At 42.4% G+C, this 14,178-nt stretch overlaps 2 protein-coding genes across 4 annotated transcripts in view; one reads left to right on the plus strand and one right to left on the minus strand.

The window, feature by feature from the left end:
- ecm2 (extracellular matrix protein 2, female organ and adipocyte specific) overlaps positions 1–5,878 on the plus strand; it is a 40,146-nt gene extending 34,268 nt beyond the window's left edge. For both annotated transcript variants that reach the window (XM_036984290.1, XM_036984291.1), the window contains 4 exons: positions 528–667; positions 1,369–1,481; positions 1,580–1,793; positions 5,079–5,878. In XM_036984290.1, the coding sequence (XP_036840185.1) occupies positions 528–667; positions 1,369–1,481; positions 1,580–1,793; positions 5,079–5,247 (636 nt within the window). In that variant the 3' untranslated portion in view covers positions 5,248–5,878. The remainder of the gene's footprint in view (positions 1–527; positions 668–1,368; positions 1,482–1,579; positions 1,794–5,078) is intronic.
- LOC110528667 (centromere protein P) overlaps positions 1–14,178 on the minus strand; it is a 179,863-nt gene that overhangs the window by 36,924 nt on the left and 128,761 nt on the right. The window lies entirely within an intron of this gene.

Raw genomic sequence — 14,178 nt, forward strand, 5'->3', positions numbered from 1 at the left:
CCTGTACAGTCTGTCATCACATAACATCCTGTCATCACATAACATCCTGTACAGCCTGTCATCACATAACATCCTGTACAGCCTGTCATTACATAACATCCTGTACAGCCTGTCATCACATAACATCCTGTCATCACATAACATCCTGTACAGCCTGTCATCACATAACATCCTGTACAGCCTGTCATCACATAACATACTGTCATCACATAACATCCTGTACAGCCTTTCATCACATAACATCCTGTCATCACATTACATCCTGTCATCACATAACATCCTGTACAGCCTGTCATTACATAACATCCTGTACAGCCTGTCATCACATAACATCCTGTACAGCCTGTCATAACATCCTGTACAGCCTGTCATCACGTAACATCCTGTACAGCCTGTCATTACATACGTCCAATTACAGTGAGCTACATTTGTGTTGTTGTCTATTAGAGGAGCAAAGGGCCTCTCCCTGGCAAACAGTGCATCTCCATTGTGTATAAATACTCTTCATTTTATCGTTCTGTTCGCAGGAGGTTTATCTTGAGAACAACCTGATAGAAGAGATATCCGACTGCGTCTTCAACCAATCCACTAACCTGAACGTGATCTCACTGAGACACAACAGACTGGAGGAGTCCAGGATTGCCCCTCTAGCATGGATCAACCACAAGTAAGAAAACTAGAGGATTTCACAAGTCTTATTTTCAATGCATATATTACAAATAAACTATAGTAAAGTTATATCTGAGTTGCCCCCCCCCCCCTTGCCCTCAGAACAGCATCAATTCGTCAGGACATGGACTCTACAAGGTGTCGAAAGCATTCCACGGGGATGCTGGCCCATGTGGACTCCAATGCTTCCCACAGTTGGCTGGATGTGCTTTGGGCGGTAGACCATTCTTGATACACGCGAGAAACTGTCTTTGAGTGTGAAAACCCCAGCAGCGTTGCAGTTCTTGACACAAACCGTTGCCCCCTAAGCATCTACGACCATACCCCGTTCAAAGGCACTTCGATCTGTTGTCTTGTCCGTTCACCTTCTGAATGACACACATACACACACAATCCATGTCTCAGTTGTCTCAAGGCTTAAAAATCCTCCTTTAAACATGTCTCCTCCGCCTTCATCTACGGTACACGGATTGAAGTGGATTTAACAAGTGACATCATTAAGGGATCACAGCTTTCATTTGGATTCACCTGGTCAGTCTGTCATAGAATGAGCAGGTGTACTTAATGCTTTGTCCACTCAGTTTATTTCACATTCCTGTGTAGCTTTATTTTCTCGGCATAAAACTCATTTCTCATTCCCCCCCCCTTCCTCTTGCTTACTTTTACCTTTTCCCACTCTCTCTCCCTTCCTCCCATCAGGAACCTGGAGTCCATAGACCTGTCCTACAACCGTCTGTACCTGGTCCCATCCTACCTGCCCAGAGCTCTGATCCACCTGGTCTTGGTTGGGAACCAGATTGAGAGGATACCAGGTATGTACCATCCAGGATCGCTTTGGAAAGATTTCGTTCTGTTACGTACTTATCTTCTGGGAATACAAACACACATCTTGCTTTATGTTTTAATACAGGGTTTGTGTTCGCCCACATGGTGCCGGGGATAGAGTACCTGTACCTGTCCCACAACAAGCTGGATGGGGAGGGAGTGGAGCCACAGTCCTTCTTCGGTGCTCACACCTCCATGACAGAGCTGTGTTTAGACCACAACCAGCTGATAACGGTTCCCCCTGGTATCAACCAGATGAGCTCTCTGCACTTCCTCCACCTCAATAACAACAGAATCAGGTACTGTAGACGCACTCTGTATTCTCTATATAGTGCACTACTTTAGACCAGGGCCCTATTCTCTATATAGTGCACTACTTTAGACCAGAGCCCTATTCCCTATATAGTGCACTACTTTAGACCAGGGCCCTATTCCCCATATAGTGCACTACTTTAGACCAGAGCCCTATTCCCTATATAGTGCCCTACTATAGACCAGGACCCTATTCCCTATATAGTGCACTACTTTAGACCAGGGCCCTATTCCCCATATAGTGCACTACTTTAGACCAGAGCCCTATTCCCTATATAGTGCCCTACTATAGACCAGGACCCTATTCCCTATATAGTGCCCTACTATAGACCAGGGCCCTATTCCCCATATAGTGCACTATTCCCCTATATAGTGCACTACTTTAGACCAGGGCCCTATTCCCTATATAGTGCACTACTTTAGACCAGGGCCCTATTCCCCATATAGTGCCCTATTCCCTATATAGTGCCCTACTATAGACCAGGACCCTATTCCCTATATAGTGCACTACTTTAGACCAGGGCCCTATTCCCCATATAGTGCACTATTCCCCTATATAGTGCACTACTTTAGACCAGGGCCCTATTCCCTATAAAGTGCACTACTTTAGACCAGGGCCCTATTCCCTATATAGTGCACTACTTTAGACCAGGGCCCTATTCCCTACATAGTGCACTACTTTAACCAGGGCACAATTCCCTATATAGAGCACTACTTTAGACCAGGGCCCTATTCCCTACATAGTGCACTACTTTAGACCAGGGCCCTATTCCCTACGTAGTGCACTCCTTTAGACCAGGGCCCTATTCCCTACGTAGTGCACTACTTTAGACCAGGGCCCTATTCCCTACGTAGTACACTACTTTAACCAGGGCTCTATTCCCTACGTAGTACACTACTTTAGACCAGGGCCCTATTCCCTACGTAGTACACTACTTTAGACCAGGGCCCTATTCCCTACGTAGTGCACTACTTTAGACCAGGGCCCTATTCCCTACGTAGTACACTACTTTAAACCAGGGCCCTATTCCCTACGTAGTGCACTACTTTAGACCAGGGCCCTATTCCCTACGTAGTACACTACTTTAGACCAGGGCCCTATTCCCTACGTAGTGCACTACTTTAGACCAGGGCCCTATTCCCTACGTAGTACACTACTTTAGACCAGGGCCCTATTCCCTACGTAGTGCACTACTTTAGACCAGGGCCCTATTCTCTACGTAGTGCACTACTTTAGACCAGGGCCCTATTCCCTACGTAGTACACTACTATAGACCAGGGATGTAGGGGTCATTTGGGGTGTAACCGCTGCCTCATTAGGCTAACTAGTCACTGCTGTTATTTGTTATTTATGACCACACTCAACCACGCTTTGAAAAGACAAAAAAAAAACACATGACAAGCTTATTCAGTTCAAGAGTATTGACTGCTTGGCAGACCAGAGCATAGACTATATACGTAATCACTTCAAATCAACGTGTATTTGTCCCATGCTCCGAATACAACAGGTGTAGTAGACCTTACAGTGAAATGCTTAGTGACGAGCCATTTCCTAACAATGCAGAGGTTAACGGCAAGACATAATAAATAATAAAAAGGGAAATAGTAACACAATAAAATAACAATAATGAGGCTATATACAGGAGGTACCAGGTAGTAATGAGACTATATACAGGAGGTACCAGGTAGTAATGAGGCTATATACAGGAGGTACCAGGTAGTAATGAGGCTATATACAGGAGGTACCAGGTAGTAATGAGACTATATACAGGAGGTACCAGGTAGTAATGAGGCTATATACAGGAGGTACCAGGTAGTAATGAGACTATATACAGGAAGTACCAGGTAGTAATGAGGCTATATACAGGAGGTACCAGGTAGTAATGAGACTATATACAGGAGGTACCAGGTAGTAATGAGACTATATACAGGAGGTACCAGGTAGTAATGAGACTATATACAGGAGGTACCAGGTAGTAATGAGGCTATATACAGGAGGTACCAGGTAGTAATGAGACTATATACAGGAGGTACCAGGTAGTAATGAGGCTATATACAGGAGGTACCAGGTAGTAATGAGACTATATACAGGAGGTACCAGGTAGTAATGAGACTATATACAGGAGGTACCAGGTAGTAATGAGACTATATACAGGAGGTACCAGGTAGTAATGAGGCTATATACAGGAGGTACCAGGTAGTAATGAGGCTATATACAGGAGGTACCAGGTAGTAATGAGACTATATACAGGAGGTACCAGGTAGTAATGAGACTATATACAGGAGGTACCAGGTAGTAATGAGACTATATACAGGAGGTACCAGGTAGTAATGAGGCTATATACAGGAGGTACCAGGTAGTAATGAGACTATATACAGGAGGTACCAGGTAGTAATGAGACTATATACAGGAGGTACCAGGTAGTAATGAGACTATATACAGGAGGTACCAGGTAGTAATGAGACTATATACAGGAGGTACCAGGTAGTAATGAGGCTATATACAGGAGGTACCAGGTAGTAATGAGGCTATATACAGGAGGTACCAGGTAGTAATGAGGCTATATACAGGAGGTACCAGGTAGTAATGAGGCTATATACCGGAAGTACCAGGTAGTAATGAGACTATATACAGGAAGTACCAGGTAGTAATGAGACTATATACAGGAAGTACCAGGTAGTAATGAGACTATATACAGGAAGTACCAGGTAGTAATGAGACTATATACAGGAAGTACCAGGTAGTAATGAGGCTATATACAGGAAGTACCAGGTAGTAATGAGGCTATAAACAGGAAGTACCAGGTAGTAATGAGGCTATATACAGGAAGTACCAGGTAGTAATGAGACTATATACAGGAAGTACCAGGTAGTAATGAGACTATATACAGGAAGTACCAGGTAGTAATGAGGCTATATACAGGAAGTACCAGGTAGTAATGAGGCTATATACAGGGAGGACCAGTACTGAGTCAATGTGCAGCGATACCAGATAGGGAATTGAGGTAATATGTACATGTAGGTAGGTAGGGGTAAAAGTAACCAGGCAATCAGGATAGACAATAAACAGAGTAGCAGCAGCCTATGTGTTAGTGTGTGAGTGAGTGTTAAAGAGTGTGTGTGTGTGTGTGTGTGTGTGTGTGTTAATGGCAGATGTAAACCATACAGTGAAATACAGCGTTCATAATGTCAAATGTAGGAAAATAAAATCCAGAATAAGATGACGTCTGATTCACGACGTAAAAAAACAATCGTTTCTCTATCTCCTACAGGACCTTTGCTGAGGATGCCATCTGTGACCCTGAGAACAACGAGGACTCCCACATCGTGATGCTGCGTCTGGAGAACAACCTCATCGACCCCAGAAAGATCTCGCCCATTGCCTTCTCCTGCGTACGCTCTTACTCTAGCGTCGTCTTGAAACCTCAGTGGACCAAGTAACAGGATTTGAAAAACTGTGTGGCAGAATTGCCAAAACAGATCCCCTTCTTCCTAGGCACCCCTGTAGATCTGAAAGGCTGGGATAGGTGGAAACAATATGGCGACATTTCCACACAGCCAATCACAAGGCAAGAGGAAGCAATTATCCTTATCCTCTCAGATCAACAGAGCCTGGAATTCAGCCGCTGTTATTTTAGCAAAAAAATCCAAAACCAAAGAAATTGTCAGTTAAATCACCAAAAACAAAAACTCCAAACTGTATCTCATTGTTAGAGTCATGCAACACAATTCATGTCAACGACTATAGGAGAGAGAGAGAGAGAGAGACAGAGAGAGAGAGAGAAAGAGACTGTTAGGAAAATACACCTTCCACTCCTGGTTTTCCATCTTCTAAAACTCCATGGATGGAAACATTCTTGGGAAGTGAGGCACAGCTTCTTGGACTTGTTCCTAAAAACCTTAATTTAAAAGATTGAAGTGTTTGAATAAGACCTCCTAGTAGAGTTAACCTCAGCATGATCTGGTCTGCATCCCAAATTGCAAGCTATTCCCATATACAGTGCCTTGCGAAAGTATTCGGCCCCCTTGAACTTTGCGACCTTTTGCCACATTTCAGGCTTCAAACATAAAGATATAAAACTGTATTTTTTTGTGAAGAATCAACAACAAGTGGGACACAATTATGAAGTGGAACGACATTCATTGGATATTGAAAACTGAAAAATTGGGCGTGCAAAATTATTCAGCCCCCTTAAGTTAATACTTTGTAGCGCCACCTTTTGCTGCGATTACAGCTGTAAGTCGCTTGGGGTATGTCTCTATCAGTTTTGCACATCGAGAGACTGACATTTTTTCCCATTCCTGAGCTCGAGCTCAGTGAGGTTGGATGGAGAGTATTTGTGAACAGCAGTTTTCAGTTCTTTCCACAGATTCTCGATTGGATTCAGGTCTGGACTTTGACTTGGTCATTCTAACACCTGGATATGTTTATTATTGAACCATTCCATTGTAGATTTTGCTTTATGGTTTTGGATCATTGTCTTGTTGGAAGACAAATCTCCGTCCCAGTCTCAGGTCTTTTGCAGACTCCATCAGGTTTTCTTCCAGAATGGTCCTGTATTTGGCTCCATCCATCTTCCCATCAATTTTAACCATCTTCCCTGTCCCTGCTGAAGAAAAGCAGGCCCAAACCATGATGCTGCCACCACCATGTTTGACAGTGGGGATGGTGTGTTCAGGGTGATGAGCTGTGTTGCTTTTACGCCAAACATAACGTTTTGCATTGTTGCCAAAAAGTTCAATTTTGGTTTCATCTGACCAGAGCACCTTCTTCCACATGTTTGGTGTGTCTCCCAGGTGGCATGTGGCAAACTTTAAACAACACTTTTTATGGATATCTTTAAGAAATGGCTTTCTTCTTGCCACTCTTCCATAAAGGCCAGATTTGTGCAATATACGACTGATTGTTGTCCTATGGACAGTCTCTCCCACCTCAGCTGTAGATCTCTGCAGTTCATCCAGAGTGATCATGGGCCTCTTGGCTGCATCTCTGATCACTCTTCTCCTTGTATGAGCTGAAAGTTTAGAGGGACGGCCAGGTCTTGGTAGATTTGCAGTGGTCTGATACTCCTTCCATTTCAATATTATCGCTTACACAGTGCTCCTTGGGATGTTTAAAGCTTGGGAAATCTTTTTGTATCCAAATCCGGCTTTAAACTTCTTCACAACAGTATCTCGGACCTGCCTGGTGTGTTCCTTGTTCTTCATGATGCTCTCTGCGCTTTTAACAGACCTCTGAGACTATCACAGTGCAGGTGCATTTATACGGAGACTTGATTACACACAGGTGGATTGTATTTATCATCATTAGTCATTTAGGTCAACATTGGATCATTCAGAGATCCTCACTGAACTTCTGGAGAGAGTTTGCTGCACTGAAAGTAAAGGGGCTGAATAATTTTGCACGCCCAATTTTTCAGTTTTTGATTTGTTAAAAAAGGTTGAAATATCCAATAAATGTTGTTCCACTTCATGATTGTGTCCCACTTGTTGTTGATTCTTCACAAAAAAATACAGTTTTATATCTTTATGTTTGAAGCCTGAAATGTGGCAAAAGGTCGCAAAGTTCAAGGGGGCCGAAAACTTTCGCAAGGCACTGTATATATAGTGCACTACTTTTGGCCAGGACCGGTAGGGAATAGAGTGCCATTTGGGATGTAGATCTGGTGATCGAGGGGTACAGATGAGGATGTAACATGTCTAGAGATGCCCTTTCAGTCCTACTCTGTGATTTATTTTTGTTGGTCCCCAGTTTGAGACGTTGCTTCAGATTTCGTTTGCTTGACGTTCACCGACTGAGAGAATATAGATGGGATCAACTAAACCACGCGCGTCCTCAAGTAAGCACAGAAATATAAATAGAACCATCTTTACCAAGTCAAATTGCCAGGGTTAGAGGTTCCAAGCCCGTTCTATAGATTGTATTTCTATGTCAATTCTATGTCAAGCAGCGGGTCAGGATCTACAATAAGGAGATATACCTCTGATGTATATAGGGATATGTATATTGGGATAATAATAATAATAATCAGTATGTTTTATATATGATATTGCTTTGCCCTCAACTGACTTATTTCACGAGTCATTCTATAAAGAAACTATACTGTAGAATGGAAACTTGTACAATAGTTTTCAGTGTTTTTAAATCTGTCTGCAACACCACGTGTACATGGCTGGCTAAGATGTAAAAGTGGGGATTGTGAATTTATTAAAAGCTACATTTGAGAATTGCATTATCGACAAGTTCATACAAAGTGCAAGTACATTTTTTTTGTTCATACCTGTACAAACACACGATGTCAGAACGACTCAAATAAAGCTTTACTTTGTTTCGATTCAAATAACTGCTTCAATGAACCATTCATTATAAACCGAGGAGCCAGAGGACTCCACCTGATGCTCACCAGACCCCATGACAAGGGTATGTCCTAAACGGCACCCTATCCCCTACATAGTGCACTACTTTACCTCAGGGCCCAGGAGTGGTAAGGTCAAAAGTAGTGCTATTATGGAGGGAATAGTGCGCCGCTTGGGATTCAAACAAGTTCTCAGATTAGCACTGCAGGCGTTACCTAGCGTACATGATGTCAGGTCATGTTGAGGTCACTGAGAATGAAAGAATAGCTACTCTGTGAGAATGTCCTTCGAAGAACCTGTTGAATTTCTCAAAACAAGCACCATAATACAAAACCGCTGAGCTATAAGCACATTTTCTTTAAATACCTCAGGAACACTTTCCAGTAGCTGGAAAAATACAGGCGAATAACAGAGTTAACAAATTGGATATCAGGGTCACACTAGCCTGGTCCCAGATCAGTTTGTGTTGTCTTGGCAACTTCCATGGTCATTACCTAGCCTGGTCCCAGATCAGTTTGTGTTGTCTTGGCAACTTCCATGGTCATTACCTAGCCTGGTCCCAGATCAGTTTGTGTTGTCTTGGCAACTTCCGTGGTCATTACCTAGCCTGGTCCCAGATCTGTTTGTGTTGTCTTGCCAACTTCCATGGTCATTGACAAAGACAGCACAAACCAACCTGGGACCAGGCTAAGGTCACGCTGAACTAATGCTCAAAAGGGTTTATAATACTGTGACAGGAAGTCTACTTCTTCTGAGAAAGCTACTGAGAAACTGTTAAACATCTGCTTTCTGAACGAAGAGAGACTAGCATAGCAGCTAATCAGCCATGAACCACTGACTGACTACGTCTGAAATTCACCCTGTGGTTAGGGTAACGTTAGTGCACTATATAGGGACTAGGGGTGCCATTTGGGATGCAAGCCACTGATCACGTCTCTTCCTGTCACATGACCTCTGTTTTTTTAATGATGCAGACAGTAGGTATATAAATTACAAGTTTACCGTAACCTGCTGGGTTCAGTTCAGTCGGTCATATTTTCCTCTCATTTCAATGACACACACACACAAAACACAGTCAAAACACACAGTGGTTGGTATCCATGGAAACAACTCTCAACTGTCTGTCTGTGTCTGGTGGTAACCTAATCAGACATTACTGTCCTGAATGACAGTAATACCTGTGTTAACGCGTTAATAAGTCTCCACGCTAAGAAACCTGCAACATGAAGAATAATCAACATAACGTCCTTCTGAAGTTGAAACACATAAACAACACTACATCTGACAGTATTGATTCCTTGAAAAGTCTTGGATGGTTTCATTAATCAAGCACGCAGGATGGGAGAACGTGAAGCAGGCTCTAATTGGACATCCTGAGGGTTTCTACGTTGACCCCTGATGAACAGGGTTTCTACGTTGACCCCTGATGAACAGGGTTTCTACGTTGACCCCTGATGAACAGGGTTTCTACGTTGACCCCTGATGAACAGGGTTTCTACGTTGACCCCTGATGAACAGGGTTTCTACGTTGACCCCTGATGAACAGGGTTTCTACGTTGACCCCTGATGAACAGGGTTTCTACGTTGACCCCTGATGAACAGGGTTTCTACGTTGACCCCTGATGAACAGGGTTTCAACGTTGACCCCTGATGAGCAGGGTTTCTACGTTGACCCCTGATGAGCAGGGTTTCTACGTTGACCCCTGATGAGCAGGGTTTCTACGTTGACCCCTGATGAGCAGGGTTTCTACGTTGACCCCTGATGAGCAGGGTTTCTACGTTGACCCCTGATGAGCAGGGTTTCTACGTTGACCCCTGATGAGCAGGGTTTCTACGTTGACCCCTGATGAACAGGGTTTCTACGTTGACCCCTGATGAACAGGGTTTCTACGTTGACCCCTGATGAACAGGGTTTCTACGTTGACCCCTGATGAACAGGGTTTCTACGTTGACCCCTGATGAACAGGGTTTCTACGTTGACCCCTGATGAACAGGGTTTCTACGTTGACCCCTGATGAACTGAACTGGTTGTGAATAAGTCGGCTATCTAAATACTCATGAATACAGACAACTAGTAGACATGAACTTCTGGTGTTAAATACAGTTAAAGTCGAAAGTTTACATACACTTAGGAGTCATGCATACACTTAGGAGTCAATTAAACTCGTTTTTCAACCACTCCACAAATTTGTTGTTAACAAAACTATAGTTTTGGCAAGTCAGTTAGGACATCTACTTTGTGCATGACACAAATCATTTTTCCAACAATTGTTTACAGACAGATTATTTCACTTATAATTCACTTTATCACAATTCCAGTGTGTCAGAAGTTTACATACACTAAGTTGACTGTGCCTTTAAACAGCTTGGAAAATTGCAGAAAATTATGCCATGGCTTTAGAAGCTTCTGATAGGCTAATTGACATTATTTGAGTCAATTGGAGGTGGATGTATACCTGTGGATGTATTTCGAGGCCTACCTTCAAACTCAGAGCCTCTTCGCTTGACATCATGGGAAAATCAAAAGAAATCAGCCAAGACCTAAGAAAAAAATGGTAGACCTCCACAAGTCTGGTTCATCCTTGGGAGCAATTTCCAAACATCTGAAGGTACCACATTCATCTGTACAAACAATAGCATGCAAGTATAAACACCATGAGAACACGCAGCCGTCATACTGCTCAGGAAAGAGACGCGTTCTGTCTCTTAGAGATGAACGTACTTCGGTGCGAAAAGTGCAAATCAATCCCAGAACAACAGCAAAGGACCTTGTGAAGATGCTGGAGGAAACAGGTACAAAAGTATCTATATCCACAGTAAATCGAGTCCTATATCGACATAACCTGAAAGGCCGCTCAGCAAGGAAGAAGCCACTGCTCCAAAACCACCATAAAAAAGCCAGACTACAGTTTGCAACTGCACATGGGGACAAAGATCGTACTTTTTGGAGAAATATCCTCTGGTCTGATGAAACAAAAATAGAACTGTTTGGCCATAATGATCATCGTTATGTTTGGAGTAAAAAGGGGGAGGCTTGCAAGTCGAAGAACACCATCCCAACCTTGAAGCACGGGGGTGGCAGCATCATGTTGTGGGGGTGCTTTGCTGCAGGAGGGACTGGTGCACTTCACAAAATAGATGGCATCATGAGGTAGGAAAATTATGTGGATATATTGAAGCAACATCTCAAGACATCAGTTAAAGCTTGGCCGCAAATGGGTCTTCCAAATGGACAATGGCCCCACACATACTTCCAAAGTTGTGGCAAAATGGCTTAAGGACAACAAAGTCAAGGTATTGGAGTGGTCATCACAAAGCCCTGACCTCAATCCAATAGAAAATGTGTGGGCAGAACTGAAAAGGCGTGTGTGAGCAAGGAGGCCTTACAACCCTGACTCAGTTACACCAGCTCTGTCAGGAGGAATGGGACAAAATTAACCCAACTTATTGTGGGAAGCTTGTGGAAGGCTACCCGAAATGTTTGACCCAAGTTAAACAATTTAATGGCAATGCTACCAAATACTAATAGAGTATGTAAACTTCTGACCCACTGGGAATGTGATGAAAGAAATAAAAGCTGAAATAAATCACTCTCTCTACTATTATTCTGACATTTCACATTCTTAAAATAAAGTGGTGATCCTAACTGACCTAAGACAGGGAATTTTTACTAGGATTAAATGTCAGGAATTGTGAATAAACTGAGTTTAAATGTACTTGGCTAAGGTGTATGTAAACTTCCGACTTCAACTCTAATCAGCCTCTACCAGTCCTACTATCAGTCTGCTTAGTCCTATTATCAGTCTACTCAGCCTCTACCAGTCCTATTATCAGTCTGCTTAGTCCTATTATCAGTCTACTCAGCCTCTACCAGTCCTACTATCAGTCTGCTTAGTCCTATTATCAGTCTACTCAGCCTCTACCAGTCCTATTATCAGTCTGCTTAGTCCTATTATCAGTCTACTCAGCCTCTACCAGTCCTATTATCAGTCTGCTTAGTCCTATTATCAGTCTACTCAGCCTCTACCAGTCCTATTATCAGTCTGCTTAGTCCTATTATCAGTCTACTCAGCCTCTACCAGTCCTATTATCAGTCTACTCAGCCTCTACCAGTCCTATTATCAGTCTACTCAGCCTCTACCAGTCCTACTATCAGTCTACTCAGCCTCTACCACTCCTACTATCAATGATATAGGATCACTTCAACTGTATACTTCAGAAAGTATTCACACCCCTTGACTTTTTCCACATTTTGTTACAACCTGAAATTAAAAAGCATGTACATTGAGATTGTTGGTCAATAGCCTACACACACACACACACACACACACACACAACACCCCATCATGTCAAAGTGAAATTGTTTTTATTTTGACAAATTAATTAGAAATGAAAATCTGAAATGTCTTGAGTCAACCCCTTTGTTATAGAAAGCCAAAAATAAGTTCAGGAGTAACAATTTGCATGGATGGACTCAATCCTGTTCATCAGGGGTCAACGTAGAAACCCTGTTCATCATGGGTCAACGTAGAAACCCTGTTCATCAGGGGTCAACGTAGAAACCCTCATGATGTCCAATTAGAGCCTGCTTCACGCTCTCCCATCCTGCGTGCTTGATTAAAGAGGTTATTAACATGGTTTTGAACGACTACCTCATCTCTGTACCCCACAGATAATTGTTAGATCCCTCAGTCCAGCAGTGAATTTCAAACACAGATTCAACCACAAAGACCAGGGAGGTTTCCAATGCCTCGCAAAGAAGGGCAACTATTGGTTTAAAAAAAAGAAGCAGAAATTGAATATCTCTTTGAGCATGGTGAAGTTATTAATTACACGTTGGATGGTGTTACAATACACCCAGTCACTACAAAGATACAGGCGTCCTTCCTAACTCAGTTGCCGGAGAGGAAGGAAACGGCTCAGGGATTTCACCATGAGGCCAATGATGACTTTAAAACAGTTATAGTGTTTAATGGCTGTGATAGGAGAAACCTGAGGATGGATCAACAACATTCTAGTTACTCCACAATAATAACCTAAATGACAGAGTGAAAAGAAGGAAGCCTGTACAGAATAAAAATATTCCAAAATGTGCACCCTGTTTGCAACAAGGCACTAAAGTAATACTGCAAAAAATTTGATTAACTTTTTTTCCCTGAATACAAAGTGTTATGTTTGGGGTACATCCAATACAACCCATTACTGAGTACCACTCTCCATATTTTCAAGTATAGTGGGGTTGCATCATGTTATGGGTATACTTGTAATCATTAAGTACTGGGGAGTTTTTCAGGATAAAAAAATAAACGGGATGGAGCTAAGCACAGGCAAAATCGTAGAGGAAAACCTGGTTCAGTCTGCTTTTCACCAGACACTGGGAGATTCATTCACCTTTCAGCAGGACAATAACCTACAACACAAGGCCAAATCTACACCGGAGTTTCTTATCAAGAAGACAGTGAATGTTCCTGAGTGGCAGAGTTACAGTTTCGAATTAAATCTGCTTGAAAATCTATGGCAAATGGTTGTCTAGCTATGATCAAAATAATAAATGGGCAACGGTGATTCTAACATCTATTAACTCATGGGGTTGGAAATATATGTAATAAAGATATGTTTTATTTTTAATCTTTTTTGTTTTTTTTTAACAATTTAGTTTTTTTAAAGTTCGGTTTCACAGCGCTTTTGGTGTAGATCGTTGACAACAAAAAAAGGACAATTAAATAAATTTTAATCCCACTTTGTAAACACAACAAAAATGTGGGAAAAGTCCAAGGGTGAAGACACTGTACGGTATGTAGGCTTAGACAATATTGACTATTTAAAGACTGGATTGTTTCAATTATTCAACAGGCAGAATGTGAGACGTGTCGGTGGAGATGATACGTTTGAATCTAAAAATGACTGGAGTCATCTCTATTGTAGGCCTAGACACTGATGTTAGTATCAGATCTCGGTAAACTGACCGATCTTCCGTAGGAAAATATTACACAAACTCAAAATGGGAGAAAGATG

Source organism: Oncorhynchus mykiss, chromosome 7, assembly GCF_013265735.2.
Source record: "Oncorhynchus mykiss isolate Arlee chromosome 7, USDA_OmykA_1.1, whole genome shotgun sequence".
NCBI lineage: Eukaryota > Metazoa > Chordata > Actinopteri > Salmoniformes > Salmonidae > Oncorhynchus > Oncorhynchus mykiss.